The 17869-nt window shown below is 38.9% G+C and overlaps 2 protein-coding genes and 1 long non-coding RNA gene across 3 annotated transcripts; 1 reads left to right on the top strand and 2 right to left on the bottom strand.

The window, feature by feature from the left end:
• The first annotated feature begins 464 nt into the window (after positions 1 to 464).
• On the top strand, positions 465 to 4609 carry LOC103967013 (protein ALTERED PHOSPHATE STARVATION RESPONSE 1-like). Its single transcript, XM_009380256.3, has 5 exons — positions 465 to 1990; positions 2124 to 2201; positions 2680 to 2894; positions 3528 to 3751; positions 3873 to 4609. Exons 1-5 carry the CDS (start codon positions 970 to 972, stop codon positions 4522 to 4524), a joined length of 2190 nt encoding a protein of 729 aa, XP_009378531.1. The 5' UTR covers positions 465 to 969; the 3' UTR covers positions 4525 to 4609.
• Positions 4610 to 5081: 472 nt separating this feature from the next.
• LOC103967012 (acyl-coenzyme A oxidase, peroxisomal-like) lies at positions 5082 to 10040 on the bottom strand. The gene is made up of 7 exons (XM_009380255.3): positions 9510 to 10040; positions 7983 to 8098; positions 6549 to 7429; positions 6202 to 6381; positions 5946 to 6112; positions 5744 to 5867; positions 5082 to 5525 (listed from the first exon to the last, which is right to left on the bottom strand). Exons 1-7 carry the CDS (start codon positions 9953 to 9955, stop codon positions 5370 to 5372), a joined length of 2070 nt encoding a protein of 689 aa, XP_009378530.1. The 5' UTR covers positions 9956 to 10040; the 3' UTR covers positions 5082 to 5369.
• Positions 10041 to 12963: 2923 nt separating this feature from the next.
• On the bottom strand, positions 12964 to 15633 carry LOC125471035. The gene is made up of 4 exons (XR_007253343.1): positions 15060 to 15633; positions 14049 to 14314; positions 13829 to 13936; positions 12964 to 13742 (listed from the first exon to the last, which is right to left on the bottom strand). It is a non-coding gene; the product is annotated as an uncharacterized LOC125471035 (long non-coding RNA).
• Positions 15634 to 17869: the final 2236 nt, after the last annotated feature.

Raw genomic sequence — 17869 nt, forward strand, 5'->3', positions numbered from 1 at the left:
ATAAGGATGAGTTCCCAAAAATAAAACCGTGAGAGCATGGTTGGGGCCCAAAGCGGACAATATCGTGTTATGGTAGAGTCGAGCCCGGGGGATGTGACAATTTTTGTTATAGATTTTATTAGATTAAATGTTAAGTCAGCCATTAAAGAAGTTCTAACCCATGACCTTATATAAGGATTCAACTTATTTTCACCCGTTAGTGAAGACCCGCTTCCTAATACAAATGCAGATTGGATAAGTACAAATTTTAAATTTTAAAATTATGTAACGAAAATAAATAAAGCAATATCACCAGAAGGTAGCGAGCAATAATATTTCTTAAAACGTTTTTCTTTTTCAATTAATTCTAATTTTGCACACAAAGAAAGATAAAACAGAGAAAAGTAAGAAAGAGATAAAAAGGTTTTTTTTCCCTAGATAATTTTCCAAGAAATCAGACACAGAGTACGAGGCTCTCTGCTTTTTCTTTTCACATTTTCTTCACCTTTGTCCTCTTGACACGCTCAGTTTCTATTTTTTTTTCTTGCTGATTTTTATTTTTGTTTGCGTGTGGGGGAGTCAGCTTTCGCATTCATTGCCTTCAATCCGTCGGGGTTTGAAGTTTTCCGTTAATGGCTTCTCACTGATGACCCCCAACCACTCCAACAGGTTGCCTCTGCACACTCCTGCTGCTGCTCTCTTCCTTCCCTTCCTTCCATGAAAACGGCTACTCTTCTCCCCTGAGTAGCTATCTTGCAAGTTTTTAGTTTTCCCCGACTGGGTTTTCATTTACTGCAAAACCCACATTTGCTTTTGGGGTTTGGGGTTTAAAGTGAGGGTTTTTCTTTGTGTTTTTACAGATTTTATTGAAAATTTGGGCTGTTTATGCTTCCAGTGAAATGGGTTCTCTTTCCTTTTAGGAAGTCTTGTTTGGTTACTGAGAAAATGAGCGTTCTTTTGTGAACTGGTAGCCACATTTTCCGTCAAAAAATGGGTGCGACGAACTCCAAAACCGAGAAGGACGAAGCTCTGCGTCTGTGCAGAGAGCGTAAGAGATTGATCAAGCAAGCAATTGATTCAAGGTATGCTTTAGCAGCTTCTCATGTATCTTACACCAACTCTCTAAGAAACATTGGCATTGCCCTCCGCCGCTACGCCGAGGCTGAGGTGTTGCTAGAGTCGTCTCTGTCCACCTCCGACAAGACCCCATCGCACTCCTCCTACCCCTCGCCGTCGCCGTCACCTTTGGCCGACGCTTCGGACTCGCCTCTGTGCAACGAGAGGCCCGCTTCGCCTCCTGTGGCAAGGTTGAGTTATATGAGGTCAGGAGGTGCTGCTGCTGTGACGGTAAGGTTCAATCCGGTTAGCAGTAGTTACGTGGATGAGGATATTCCACTGCCGCCGCCGCCTCCTCCTCTGCCGGATGAAGATTCTTCCTGGGATTACTTTGATCCTGTGGATGAGAGTGAGAGCTTTAGGTTTGTGGGAAGTAGTGGAGTGGATGTGAATTTTGATGATGTCAAAGGGTGGAGACAGGGGAGGAGTGAAGAAGCTAGTCATAGTGTGGAGGAGATGGGAAGATGGGCAAAGGTTGGATTAGATGGAAATAAGGAACATTTTGAAGTTTCTGGTAATTCAATGAACCAAAACGATAGTAGTGTAGATGGTAATGCGAATTCGCTAGACTCAGGAGTTGATGGGTCTCTGCAAACAGGCAATGGTGAAGGGAGACAGTTAGTTGTGGGATGCAGTGCCAATGGTGGAGCTACAAGTTTGACAGGCAAAGTCGGTGTTGAGCAGTCTGGTTCAAAGAGGGAGAAGAATGTGGGGGAGAAGGATTTATGTGCAGAAAGAGAGGACCCTTCAGAGTTTATTACTCACAGAGCTAAAGATTTTCTTTCAAGCATAAAGGATATCGAGCACCGTTTCTTTAGGGCTGCAGAATCGGGAAGAGGGGTCTCCAGGATGCTTGAGTCAAACAAAATAAGGGTTGGATATTCGGAGGCAAAAGGTAAACGTTATATATTGGTTGGTGAATTAAATTTGAAGCACCTACTTGTGCAATTGATAATTTTAGTTGTCTGATGTTTTTTTCCTTCTTGGTTTCATAAACTGTTTATGACATTTCAAGTTATTAATTGTAGGTACATCATCTGCTTTGGCTTTTCTCGTGCCTTTCCAGCTCGTTTTCTGCCCGGGAAAGACTGCACTTGTTTATCATGGTAAGTTGTTGCAATTGGTAAATCTCAAGCTAATTACAAGTTCAGTAAGTACTCAGTAATTTGGGGTTGGAAATGAATACATCTTTAACAATTGCAAGAATTTCCTTATGCCTATGCCCACTTGCTCATCACTTTTTGGTTTTGATTAATCCTAGTAATCCTTTGATCAGTCAAACGTCATTTATGTTACGGCTAGGAGTTGTATCTCTGGCATAAAGATCAGATAAACACACTTCATCCGTTTAATTGTGTGATATATGTATTCTGCAGGAAAGCATGCGAATTTGTTGTATGGCATTAACTGTGGAATAAGCTGGTTCACTTTAAGTTACATGTCGTTTGCATAAGATGAAGCCAAACAAATGAAGCCTTATTTAACCTACCCTTATTTTATTTAACTTAGGACCATTTTTTTTCAGAATGATGAGAATCTCCTTTGTGTTTTCCTACCATAATATGTGATCAAAATGTTTTGCAGATCCTACTCAACATGGAACCAAAATTATTACTTGGAAGCGGTCAACATCTTCGAGGTCATCTTCGTCAAGGAATCCTCTTCCCACAGTAACAAAAGAGGATGCCGATGACAGTGGCAGTGATTTTATTGAAGAGTTTTGCATGATTGCCGGAAGTCATTCCTCCACTCTGGAGAGACTATATGCCTGGGAAAGAAAACTCTATGATGAAGTAAAGGTACTATATTGAATCCTCTGCATTTTTTTTTTATTGTAAAGATTTATTTTCTTATTGTATCTATTGTAGCATCCTTTTGGACGTACTTCCTTGTGATCTGCTTACCCTGATTCAACACAATTATGTGAGGATGTAAAAAACTTCATTTACATTAACCCCTCGTACCTTGCATTTTAGCCTTCAATTCCACATTTTGATCTTTTTAAAAAGTCAGAAACTTTTCCCTATTAATGAGTGAGTGATTTGCATCTGTTTTCCTCTGTTCTTTGTAATCAGTCCATTTTCCGATAATCTTGTAATCTTGTCATCTGGTTTTTGTTGAGATAGTTTAAGCATCAGTTAATCTGCTTATGTACCTTTAAATGCTCATGAAATTTGATCTATAACCTTGTAGTCATAGAACCATGAAATTTGATCTGCAAGCTTCTGGTCCATAGGGATATGGAATAGGTATTGCTGGAAACATCAATTTTTAATGGTATCTTGTGAATTGTGTTTTTCTCTAACATGAAATACAGGAGAAAAGATAAATATAAAGAGTTTTTTCGCTGTCCAGATTGATTGTATATCATGCTTTTCGTTTTATAGTTTTTTTGTATAATCGTCTCCTCATTTCTATTTTGGTTCTTGTAGGCAAGTGAATCTATCAGGAAGGTGTATGACCGGAAATGTGATCAACTTAGGAATCAATTTGCAAACGATTGTAGCAGTCAAGTTATTGATAAAACCCGGGCGATTGTGAAGGATCTACATTCACGAATAAGAGTGGCAATTCATGCTGTTGATTCAATATCAAAGCGGATTGAGAAAATGAGAGACGAAGAATTGCATCCACAACTTTTAGAACTTACTCAGGGGTAAGTAGAATCCTCGTGTTCTCATTAGTTGGATCCACTTGGTTATTTTCCGTCCTGAAATTCATATTATTTGTATCAAAACATCAATAATCTTGGGTAGATGAACGGTGATTTTATGTAGATTGACGAGAATGTGGAAGGCCATGCTTGAATGCCATCATGCGCAATATATAACCATCTCACTCGCATATCATTCAAAGAGCTCAACAGTGACTTCCCAAAGAGATTCCCGCAGGCAGGTCATGGCTCAACTTTTGGATGAGATTGAGTGTTTCGGCTTAAGCTTTGCAAATTGGATCAACAGCCATTCAACATACGTGGAAGCTCTCAATGGTTGGCTGCAAAACTGCATCATGCAACCACGGGAGCGTACCAAAAGCAGAAGGCCATTTTCCCCTCGGCGAGCTGTGGCCCCACCTATATTTGTTCTCTTTCGAGATTGGGCAGCTGGGATCAGAGCATTGCCTTCCAATGAACTTACAGATGCAATCAGGACCTTCTTATCAGATCTGCGTCATTTGATGGAACAAGAAGCTGTTGCACAGAAAAACCAGGGGACAGCTGATGCAAACAACGGAGAAGCAGAGAACAAAGCAGAAGAGAACAGCGAAGAATCGTCTCCAAACCTGAGCTGCGTACATACAAGCTTGACAAAGGTTCTCAATAGACTAACTAAATTTTCGGAGGCATCATTAAAGATGTATGAAGATATCAGACAGAAAAGCGAAGCAGCTCGAATTGCATATCTCAACTGCAGGCCTGTTAGATACTGAGTTTATGTAATTAAACATATATTCATCTCCTGAATTTGTGACTGGACTGGATATAGGTTTCTAAAGAGCAAGTTTTTGGTGTTTTTGGGCAGTGCGTTCAATTTTACAACTGAATTAGGATGAGTTTTGCGCCAATATTTTGAACTATTTTCTTCGCGATTGGTTTTATTATTATACGCTTAATCTCGACTCTTGATTATACTTTGATATTTTGGAGTCCCGTTCTCCTAATCACTAGGTGACCTAAGAATTCATCGTCACTCACCCTTGCATATCGAAGGGTGATATTTAAACACTAAAAGCACAATGACTTGTTCTTTACCCTTGATATCAACTCTAAGAGAACATGAATTTCTTTGTCACCAGATGATCAAGAGAACAATACTGTCGTTTTTGACCTCCTTATGGGGTATCAAAAACCACAGCCAAAACTGAAGAAGCCCGAAGAAGGAAAAACTGTTGAGTGACCATGAGTGAGTGACCATGCACCTCTTGATAAAGTTAATAAAGACGTATGCAAATTACGATTTACAGGGTATATTTGGCACACACAAGCATATCAAGCACGAATTGCCCTTCTAACAAGAATTGCTGTCTGATAGTTTTACAACAGAACATGATACAGTCCTGCATTGTGAGACATATAACCACCTTTTCCCTACGAACTCTCACTGATCAATTATTGTAACGAACCAAAAAATATTTTCGAAACTTACAGTAAGGAAGAACAAGAACTCCCTTTCACCAATCATCATTCCTATGTTAAGCCAATTTGGCATAGACAATTATGCAAACATATAATTCCTGCTTTCTTTTGCTCAAAAAGGAAAGAAGTTCAGTGGGAATTAAAATCCGACGTAGTGTGTGTAGTGTGAGTAGGCATCCGACTGCATTGCAATTGGGGCTCTTGTGACATAATCTGGAATGTCAAATGTGTCTACAAGTTCCCTTGCTATATTTCTCACCTGGAAACTCAGGTACTCCATCAGTTTGTGAATTGCCTACGCAAACAGAAACGAGAATTCAGTCTAATTTGAATTTTTAGGGCATTTCTTCAAAGCCATGCAGGCTACATTTTATGTTTGCTTCTATTGTATTCAGGCTTAAACACGGTTTCCATAATCCTGAGTCGTAGTGATTGCATAAAAACCAGAATTATAAGAAATATTTCTTCTTTTCATGATTCATAGGAATATTAGTCGAGGTAAGATTTGAATACCTTAGCTTTGTTTGGTGCAACATAATCAACATTACGATAGGTTCCTATGTCTTTCCAAATGCGCTCCAGTGCATAAAGATCACAGACGAGTTTCAGAGCAGCTTGAGAACTTGGATCCGGACATCTGGCACAAAACCCATTTTAAAAACTCAAAATCATAACGGAAAGGAACTAATGTGAGTAACAGAGATCTAAGAATTACTTCTGGACAGCTTCAACAAACTTGGCAAGGATGACAGACTCAATATGGGACTCCGCTAGAGTCAAAAGGTGATTTAAGCATCGATTCCATGCACCAAAACTGCCAAGAGTTTTGGAATGCTTGCGCAGTCTTACTGCAACACTTTGAAGTAATCGAGAAGTTCGGTACTGCAGGAGAAAAATTATGTGACAAGAGTTTCAGTCTTGTTATATACACTAAGAGAGGATTTTGATCATAAAACCCAGTAAAAACTCACTCTGAAAGCATCCAACTGGAACTTAGGATCTCGCAAATGCTCTTCACTTTCCCATCGAGCAGTCACTGGATTTGGCTGAGATAGATATGAGTTCATGGACTCTCTGAGGTAGTTCCATGTGACAGTGAGTGTCCCGCCTTGAAATTTCTCCTTATATTGCTTCAACAGATCACCCGCAACCTGTGTCACCAGTAAAAACTCAGAGTAGAAAATTGCCTGTAATAATTTTTTTGGCAAATCTATTTCATTTCTTGTTGTGTACCCATAATTGTTCTATCCTATGAAAAATTCTAGATGATGAAAGAAAATAAAATATTCCAAGGTAGGGAATGTGATTTGTTCGAAACCTGTTGTAGAAGCACTGTATTGTCCCCCTCAAACGTCTGAAAAATGTCATGGTCATTCCTCAGGCTACCGAAGCGGTTGACAGCAGCATACCCATGGCCTCCACAAGATTCCCTGCAGATACTTAATGACTTTGCGGTATATGCTGTCACATAAGCCTTGAGCCCTGCTGAAAGCGAATGGACGTCACCAACCAATTGTTCATCATGAAACTTTTTCATCTCTGAATATTTCTCCACCAAATGCAACGTGGCAAAATGGAATGCATAAGTTGAAGCCAGCATGGGCATTAACTTGTGTTGTTGAGACTGATAATCAAGAATACTAACTTCAGGTTGCTTGGGAGGACCAAACTGCTGGCGCAGTAGAGAATATCGGATTGCAATTGTGGCAGCAATCTTCAGGACACTAACTGAAGAATATGCAAGACCGACCCTTCCACCTACAAGTTCACCTAGAGTGGCAGCAAATCTTTTATTTATAGATGGTAAACTACTTGTGTACTTCCCGTCCCGGGAGACATCTCCAAACCGATTAAGAAGATTATCACGAGGGATTCTAACTGAGCAGAATCTTAATGCTCCATTGTCTACCCCATTCAGACCAACCTTGTGGCCACAATCATGTATCTCAATTCCTGGAAGAGTTTGGTGGGACTTGAAATCCCTTATTGGCACAATGAAGGCATGGACACCCATATCAGTAATACCCTTTGTGTCATGAGTCGGCAACATCAGCTTAGCGAAAACAGTAGCAAACTTTCCATGAACGGCAGCATTGCCAATCCACCATTTGATGGCCCCATCATTGGGTGTGTCGATTATAAATTCATCTGTGAGTGGATCAAAAGCTGCCACTGTTTGTATACCTTGAACATTTGAGCCTTATGCACAGGGAAAAGAAATAATGAATAAGGTTTAGATATGAATTCTGGATTTAGTAATACAACAGTGCCTAAGAAATAAAGAGCATAAAATGAAAAACAACTAAGAAATCTGAAGCAAAAGATGATAGAGAATCACAACGAACCAGTCTCTTCAAAAAACTTTAAATGGATAATCAGCACCAATAAATCAAAGATTCAAAAGTGGATGTTAGTCATTATAAATGTTTCAGCACCCTGTCTATATCAACTCCAACACTCCAAACAAAGTAACTAACAAGTTGTCAAGATAAATCTTGGAGAACTATCTTCTTAATCTTGCACACTAAACTTTTTTCTCATTGGATGCTTTATTGAACGTGATTTGACCTTCTCACCATAATACTATTCATTAAGAATAAAAATCTGGGCTTTCACGAAAACAAAAACTGTAAAAGGTAGATGCGTTTTAAATGCATATGTGTATGTGGCGCACACCAATTTTTCCACAGAACCACTCAACTTATGCTAAACAAGGAACAAGTGAAAGAATGGTAGTAGCAAAACAGCTCACCATGATGTAGTTCGGTCATAGCAAAACAACCTGGATACTCCATATTGTCGATACCATCAAAATATTTATCCTTGTGCTTTTTGGTTCCTAAATTAAGCACAGAACCTCCCCAAAGACTGCACAAGTAATAAAAAAATCAGGGCAGAACGAAAAATATATTGTACAGCTAGTGCAATTAAGCATTACACTATGTTTCTGGCACACGAACATTGGAAAGCAGAGGTCCCTTAACAAGTTTAGGAGACATGTAATTACATCATTTGAATCCAAGCACCAAATATCAGCAATAAAACATGTGATCTTTGAACAATGAACTCTGCAGAACCTGCACTTTAATGGAAACTTCCACCTTCCACAATGCTTGCAATTATAATAGAATTTCTACCTTCCAATTTTTCCAAAACCTTCCCATCTCAGAACATTCAAATTGCACAACAAAACACGGATTCTATTACAAGTTTCTCATCACATGAAAACTATCTGGATGGTCTCAAACTGTTCATAAAATTTATTTTTCTGTTATAGTCCCAATCTTGACGCAGTCCGCTATTAACTTATATTTTAAACACCCTCCCTCAGAAAGGGCATCCAAATGTTAACTATATGTAATTAAATAGGGAAAGACACAGCAGAAGGAAAATTTGAGCACTAGATTTCCTCTCCCTAGCATGAAAATTTTTGTTGGGTAATCACGGCTCCCAAATTATAAGATTTTGAGTGTGGTCCAACACTCTGTTTTTGTCCAACAGTTTTGTTCATAGACATGGCACAGCACTTGAAAATAACACGCTAACTCATCCAACTCCAATTCATTGGTCAAGATCCTTGTTTCCCTCCTTTTGTTGCAATCAACAATTTAAGGGGATTTTCACATTTGGGATTTGGCACAAGCTATTAACTAAACACAACACCAAACAAGGGCCAATGAAGGGGATTACCAATCAAACAAATTCGGTGCCCTTTATACTCAAAATTTTCATGAACTGCATCCGTCAGTGGTGTGTATACAATTGTAACAGCACACCGAAACATCAACATCTACAGCAATAATTCTTTATCCATTTACATTATCTATTACATCTGTATCTATTACATCTCTATGGACATGTCTTTCCACCGCAGTGCGAATGCGTCTGATGCGCATATTTTAGGCCTATCTTATGGAGCAGTAAAACATTTAGTGCAATAGCAATCAATCCGAAAACAATTACAATACAGAGAGTGCAATAAACACATACACCATAAATAATCTACCAAGAAGGAAATCTATTCGAGGAGTTAGATGACGTCGTCAAATCGAACAATAAAACACAAAGAATCATGCTCAGCATAAATCTTACCACTTCAATAATCAAAAACCACAAAACCCACGTCAAAAACACCCTCATTCTCCCAATTGGTTTTACGGTAGAACCTCAGCTTCTTCAAAATTCCCACCCAGACTTAAAACACCAAGCGATCAACACCCGAAAAATGCCACAAAAATCAATGAAAAAAGATTAGAGCAGTACTAGTCGTAATAATCACCTGTACTGCACCCCCATCTTAATCCCGAGAGACATGTCGACGCTGCCAACGGCCTCCAAAATAGCAAAGTGCTTAGCCGGGTCATCGACGACGTACCGGAAAGGCCTGATCCCAGCCTCTCTCACCAACCCCACAAGCTGCTTCATGCAAAGCTCCCGGTGGTCGTCCTTCAAAATCTCCACCGGGGTCTGAAGCTCCGGCCGCTTGTTGAAGTAATCCAACACTCTGTCCTGGATTTCCCGGTGCTTGCCTCTCATGTAGTTTGAGAGGCTGCTTGTGTCCACCGTCAGCTTCGCCGCCTTGGAAGCGCACTCCACCAGCTCAAGCCGCTGAGCTGCGTCGTTTCGGGGAAATGGGTAATTGGGGGTCAGGTGCAGGGACAACCGTTGGATGCGGCGGCTGACGGCCTGGGATTCGTCCTCCGCCGTTGGATCTGGGCTTTGCATCTTCTTTTGATTGATCTCGGAGACGGAGAGATTAGGAGGAGGTTGGGTGGTTTCGTGGGAAAGAAAGAATTGAACAATTAGAATTGGGAAGATCTTCAGGTTCGGTTAATTATACGGCATTGGATGATGACGTGGAGAAAGATGATTGGTGAGGGAAGTTGGCCGTTGGACTTGGCGCGCATTTCAATGTCACGGCGGATGATGTGATGTAACATTATGGGTTTTGGGATTAGATTTGTTGTCATGATGTATAGTTGCATTGATGAATGAGTTATTACTTAAATGAGTTTGTTCTTATTAGTGACATATTATTTTATTTGTAAATCTTGTTTATAAATTTGGGCTTGAACTTGATTTTGGAGTTTAGGATGTGATATTATGAGTAATATAGGGTTATTTTATTAGTACCGCATGTACCTAAAAACACATCACATATTTAAAACATTTCACACTTACTTCTTTTAAACAAAAAAAATTATCGTAATACATCCTCTTTACTGACCGAAAATACCCTTACACCTCACACATTCCACACACACCCCCACACCGAAATCTACCTCAAGTCTTCATCTTGTCCAAAATCAAAATTTTGAAGTCTTTGTCTTCAGCACAAACACAGTGCGCATGATTCTAGTATTTCAAGGTTTTTGTCCATTTAGAAGATTGGATTATAACAGGTTTGGCATCGTAATTTTTGTTGTTGTTTGGTAGTATTCGCAAGCAAATTAAACTTGTTCGGGACGAAATCATTGAAGAGTTCAAGCCTCAACCATAAGAATTTTTTAAATTTTACACAATTAAATTAGGACTGCAAGAACTATGAAATTTTTGAAAAATCCCACTTTTCCATCGGGGTTTTCTAACAAGATCAAATATATAGGTCTCTATATATTATTTGTCTTAGCTAGGTATAGAAATTTTCAGGTCGACGGGCCGAGGGTCCACTCCAACAACACCGATACTGTCCCCACTTAACCACCTGCACAATCCTCAGGTGTGGAATTTTATCACAAAAGGCCTCGATGTTAGTTAGAGAGAGGTATTTCTATTTAAAGCACTCTTCTCTTCTCCCTCTGTCCGATGTGGGACTGGGGGTTCCAACACTAGGGCCCTATATATAATGAGTTATTTTGTTACCATTACTTGTCCATTCTTCTAATCTAGAAACCCCTAGGACATTAGGAAACGTTCTCTTAATTCGATTGTATTTAGGATCCTGTATCTTGTGGAGCAAGTAATGCCTGTCTACGAGATAGTCCGGTATCTAGCTCCTACGAGAAATTAAAAAAATTAAATACGCATTCTGATTTCACAATTTTTCTCCGTGCTGTCTCTCTCATCTCATCCGTGGCCCGTCTTGTGTAAGGAAACCCTGACAACAACCACGGCGCGCAATGCCCGATTATTTACGGTAATTTTGATCTATATTTATTTATGTAGTTTCCTTTCATTCTTGTTGACGGTGGTGGTGCCCGAAAGTCAAGTTCTGGTTTTGTTAGCGTGAATGTGGATGGATCAAGGCACCCGTTACCTCTTACTACAGTTTATCTTCATACCCTTATTTAATTTGTTTGAACGTGTGCATGCAAAAATATTTACGGTAATTTTGATCTATATTTATTTATGTGGTTTCAACCTACACACGGGGCCAAGGGGACCCACCCATCACGTGGGTGTACAGTACGGGCCTGCTCCCTGGCTCTGATACCACCCACAGTACGGGCCTGCTCCCTGGCTCTGATACCATGTAGAATTATCAGAGAGACGGGTCATACGGCCCACTTCTAACAACACCGATATTGTCTCCAACTTGGTAATTACCACCTGCACAATCCGTCAGGTGTGGGGTTTTATCACAAAAGGCCTCGGTATTAGTTAGAGTGGGGTTAGGATATTTAAACTATTACTTTTCTTTTTGTATGACCAATGTGGGATTCAACACGCCCCCTCACATGGGATCCAATTAGTGGGTCACACGCGGGAGATCCACACATCGGCAACCATATGGAGCCAAGATAACTCACCCTACACGCGGGACCAAGGGACTCACCATCATCGCGCGGGGTCAAGGGGACCCACCCATCACGTGGCGGTGGGACATTTCAACAACTTTTTGGCCATGAATACCCAGTAAGTTTTGCAAACTTTTGGCTCTCATTGTGTTTTTTTATTTATTTATTTTTTATTTTTCTAAATGTAGCCCGGACGATATACTCTATCTCACCAGTAATAGATGGGTACACACTACTGCTTTACTAATTTTTAGTATATTAAATATATGAAGAAAAAATTAGAACAAAAGAATATAGCTCGGGCTAGGGTTTGGCATTTTCAGGCCGAAAAGAGCCCTTTGGACCAAAACTGGAGATGGTAGTGTTTTTAGCTTCTGTAGTATTTATAATTTTTTATTTTTTATTTTTGTGTTGATTTGCTTTTGGTTTCGAAGGCCAGTGTGCTTGATGAAGTGAAAATTCTTCCCTTGGGATTTTTCTTGGTTCAGTATCAATCAGAGTCCTTGGCTATTCTGTTGCCAGGTACAATTTTCCTTGAAACCTTAACTTTGTCTTGTGAGTTATACTATTTTACAAAGTTTATACGTTTTTTTTTTTTTTTTTTTGTATTTTTTTGAAAGCAACGGCATTAGATTTCATAGATAATCACTAGAAGAAAAAAGTTCATCTATCACGGTGAATGTCCATTATAAATTACAATCCATCACGGACATTGTGCCCGTTAGTATTCTGGATGTGATAAAAAGTCTTAGTTTTTACCACGGGCTATTCCCGTTGTTAAATGCAATATAACCACGGATTGTTCCCATGGTAGATTGAGATCTAACACCACATGCTCTAATTGACCACAACTAATGCCCGTTATAAATTATTTTCCAAAATTAAAAAAAAATATTTAACAAATATATATATATATATATATATATATATGTATTTATATCTTTTAGTACAGAATAACCAACAAAATTGCATATTTACTACAATATAATAACTACATAAAAAATACTTGATAATATTATAACATAATTTAAAAATACTTGAGTTTCCAAATAAATACATAAACAACAGAAGTCATAAAGTAGTACCCATGAAGTGCCTAATGAATACATAAACAGCGGAAGTCATAAAGTACTATCCATGTAGTGCCAAAATTGACCACAACTAATTACTCTCCAACTCGGACGTACTTTGATGGCTAGGCAATTGTACTAGATTTAGCATCCTTCGGGACACGAAATTCACTTACGGGCCGGTACAAAGATATATTCTCCACTTTGACAACAGTTACCCAAACTTTTCAGCAATCAGGACCAAGCACCATGTGATGAACTTTCGCCTCAGGATTTGTTGATTCTATTTCTCCAGTTGCAACAACTTGTCCATTTCCGAGCCAATTTAGTAACTTGCATGAAGACCCTCGTAAGATACCAACAAGTTGTAACTAGCATATATTTCCCTGTAGCTATATGCCGTAAATATTTTATCATTTTTATAAGTATATACAAAGTTGCATATATAATTACCTCATTTTGTTGTTTAGCCAACACAAGATCAAACACTTCCTGCAATTTTCCTTCGACATTTTGTAGTCAGTCTCTAAGCTATCGATTACTCATGCTGGCATATGTTTGGGCATCATATCTAGAAGGTGTAACCCCATAACCACCTCCTTGAAGTCGACCTCGATGTTCAGGTCCAAGTGCTTGTGATAAGGCATCATCTTTTATAGAACCATTGTCTGTTGTTGGCATTTCATTAGCCAACTTAATGTCATCCTATACATTTAAAAATCATTTACAAGATTAAAAGAAAAATGAATAAAAAATAACACAAGGATAATTTCAAAACGGAAGCTTCATACCATTTTCTTTGACACTATCTCATTTACGGGTTGACCATTTTTTCTTGCACGAGCAGCTATCCAAAGATTGACTCTATTTAAATCCTCCTCAGGTGTGCCTTTGTTTCTCTATTAATTAATCCATAATTTAAACTCCATATAAGTGTGTTGTCACTGAAATGAAATTAAAAGATATACAAATGTTAGGAAATAAGAGCACAGCTTCAGTTATAAATTTTACCTTCACAGCAGCCCATAATTTATCTTTCAAAATTGTAGGAACCTCATCCCAACTTGCGTAAGTTACTGGTATTAGTTGTCTTGCAAGGATCCCTGCCGACGAACTCAAACTCCCTGATCCAACACCAAAATGTTGTCCTTTGTCATTGAATTGAACACCAATTTGTTTGGCTTTGACACAACATTATAATCCAGCATTGTTGGACCTCTTCCACTTTCTGTTTTTTGCTTCATTCACATCATCACTTGAGTGCATCTCGTCACCATCTAGCAAACCATCAAAATCCATAGACACCTAAAAATTGAAACCAAATTCGTAGAGAGATTAACAAAGAAATGTTTTCTGTCCTAGAAGAAAAAACGAAGTTAGAGAGAAAGATTTCGCAGGGTAACCAAATGCAACTACAAGACCACTCAATTCATACCAAATTTATAGAGAGATATCAGTGAATAATCTTTTCCGTCCTAGTAAAAAAGAACGATGTGAAGAGAAGGATTAAGGGGATAACCAAATATAACTGCACGCGACTGGTGGGAACTTTGAACGGCAGTTTCTTCGCTTCGTGGGTTTCTAATTAAGTTTTCTTTCCAATAAAAAATATATTAACTTTTATTATGTTCATTGTTTTACAATTATATCATCATCGGGACTCTGTTATAGCCATAAAATTAGAAGTTTATTGGGACTCTGAAACTAAGGGTTGGCACCGGTTGGAACTCTCTTATACATCATTTTTATAAAATAAGGCTGCAGCCGCTACACTGCAATGCACAGCAGCACATATTACGAAATCAAAACGTACTTCTCAACTCAAAATTATATATTTACGATGATGATGTGAAAAGTGTGTGCATTTGGATGGATCTGTGAGAAAGCGAAACGCCGGAAGAGAAATTTGCGAGCTGTAAGCCATAAGAATGCATAAACATCTCCAAGTTCGATGATCAATGATAATTTAAATGCTTATTCAGAACAAGAAAATGAAATCAAAAGACATAGGATAAAAGAAACCTGAGTGATGTAGAGAGGTTGCCGCTGATTGAGGGAGAGATGACCGGAAAAACGACCAAACCGAGATCGACCAGAGACGGAAGAGATGGAGAAACAAAAGGATTGACGTTTTCTTTTTAGGGTTTTCATCCAGTTTCAAGAGAGGGGATATAATTGGGATTTTAGATTTTAATATACTCCAAACTATTAAAAAAAAAGAAAAAAACATCCACCACGGGCCGATGGCATGGTGAATGTTCAATCATTACATGTGTGGTTCTAAACACTCATCATTCACCAACAGAATTACAATCAGACAAGAGTAAATTTGAAATGAAATATGAGGGCTCTTCAAACCAAGAACAGGTAGTCAGACTCATATGCAGCACATGGCGAGCCAGGCGGTGGGTGATTGAACTTCCTTGACGTCGGGTGTGAGTAGCAGAAACTCCAGTGATCCTAAGTATGGCTGCCTTGGAGTCTTCCACAATACACTAGTAGAAAAAACAGCTTGCATGACGAAGAGTATTTCGTCGCGCAAGACGTACTTGAGCGACAAAAAATATACTTCGTCACGCAAAATAGAAAAGATAGGAGAAAAAAAATTGTGCGACAAAGATATTCGTCGCGCAAGAACACTTTGCGCGATGAATAATTGTTGGCGTTGCATAAAGTTAGCAAGAAAACGCAAGGTAATTTTGTTTGGCGCGAAAAACTTGCTCGACGAAAAGGGGGCATTTGCACGACCAATGATTCGTCGTGCAAGTTCCTGTCACTTTTGACCATTTACTGCAGGTGAAACCGAGGAATCAATACAGCATTTAATATAGGTGTTTGCACGACAAAGACTTCGTCAAGCAAAGGTCCTAACCTTCCTATAAATATGTGCTTCTGATGTCTTGATTCTTCACGATTCTATTATCCTTATTCTTCAAAATTCTATTCGTGCTCGGATGGTGGATAAAAACAAGGATGAGAGTGTATGCGACGCGAACCTACATGATTTGAGGGAACATTTTGAGTTTATGCATGCGAACGCATTAGCCATGGGGAATAATTGTCCAACTGCTGAGTGGCGTTCTTGGGAAGATGTGCTTGGGAATGTGAAGAAGGCTGTGATGGATGAACTATTAGTAAGTATATTGTTGATGGATTAATAATTAAGTTTGTGAAATTTTTAGTTATATGTTGGAATTAATTATTTGCATATATGTGTAACAGTGTAAGTATACTCTTGATGATGATACGAACGAACAGTTGATGAAATTGATGGATAATGCGTTGGCGGGAGGTTGCAATCGATGGCGTTATGAAGTCTTGCAAAATGGACCAGGACCATCCAAATAGTAGTTTTAAATTTATATTTTGTATGACAATATTTAAATTTAAGATTTTTTTTTATAAGTTATGTATTTGGACTTAATTAGTTTTCAATTCCTGTTGGCTTTTTTTTTATTGAAACCTAATGTAAGCACCCTATCCTCGGTTTATATGTGTTTTTAATCTTCAATGAATATCGTACTTATGCTGAAAATAATTGTATGGATTAATGCATTAATTATATATAGAATAAATATTTAAGGTATTAATTATTTATAGAATAATATTTCAGATATTAATTATTCATAGAATAAATATTTAAAGTATTAATTATTTTTAGAATAAATATTTAAGGTATTAAATATTTTCTAAATATTTGTTTGTAATTATAAATGACACACCCCGACCCAGGAAGTCCACTTGGACCCTGAATCGAGCTGTGCTGGCCGACACCTGGAAGGTGACGAAGCCATAAAATGTGATAGTGCATAAAAAGTGAATAAATTTGAATCTAAAAGTGTTTAAGTACCAGAGTGCGCTATGAGTAGGAGCGAACCCATATCACACGCGATGTCAGAGCATAGGTAAGGTACAGTAGTGCGGGTAAGAATCATACCCTCAGAATTATCCATCAATACTAAGATTCGCCACAGATTCTTGTCGATACAAACTCAGCAGCTAAAACCTGGAGGGCACCAAACAGAAGGTGTGAGTAAGCAATAAAACCCAGCTTCCCAAGTTACTACCTTTCTAAAAGTAATGCCCCTAAATGTAAAACTCGTATCGTTTTCCATAGGATAGTACAACATATATACATATATCCAAACCATACTCGGAAATGACCAAAACCACGGTTTGCCATCAACTCCACCCTACATTAATAAGTAGGCCAAATGAACTAAATCAATACAAAGTGATATATCAGTCAGAGTCATCTAAAATGACGTGTACAACTTATCCATATCTCATCAATCATGGCTAGCATATAAGTCGGAGTCACCTATAGTGACCTGTACGACTTAATCTCATCAATCATGGCTAGCATATAAGTCGGAGTCACCTATAGTGACCTGTACGACTTATCCATCCCTATCTCATCAATCATGGCTAGCATATAAGTCGGAGTCACCTATAGTGACCTGTACGACTTATCCATCCATATCTCATCAATCATGGCTAGCATATAAGTCGGAGTCACCTATAGGGACCTGTACGACTTATCCATCCATATCTCATCAATCATGGCTAGCCAATAGCTCAATAAGTATACCTGCACACGAGTCGGAACCACCTAAAGTGGTCTGTACGACAGGACTGGGTGTAAATAAATACGCTCAAGTGCTACGATCACGTGAAGACTGGGCGAATAATCGCGGGTCACCTACGAGTCGGAACCACCTAAGGTGGTCTGTACGACAGGACTGTGCACCTACCTTGGATCCAAGGTGAGCATAAGGTGCGGGAGGTGAACATCACGTGAAGGACTGTGCCCTGGCCACGGGCGGGAGCAC

The sequence above is a fragment of a genome, unplaced genomic scaffold (assembly GCF_019419815.1).
Source record: "Pyrus x bretschneideri cultivar Hongxiangsu unplaced genomic scaffold, Pyrus_bretschneideri_v1 Contig56, whole genome shotgun sequence".
In the NCBI taxonomy this organism is placed as follows: Eukaryota; Viridiplantae; Streptophyta; class Magnoliopsida; order Rosales; family Rosaceae; genus Pyrus; species Pyrus x bretschneideri.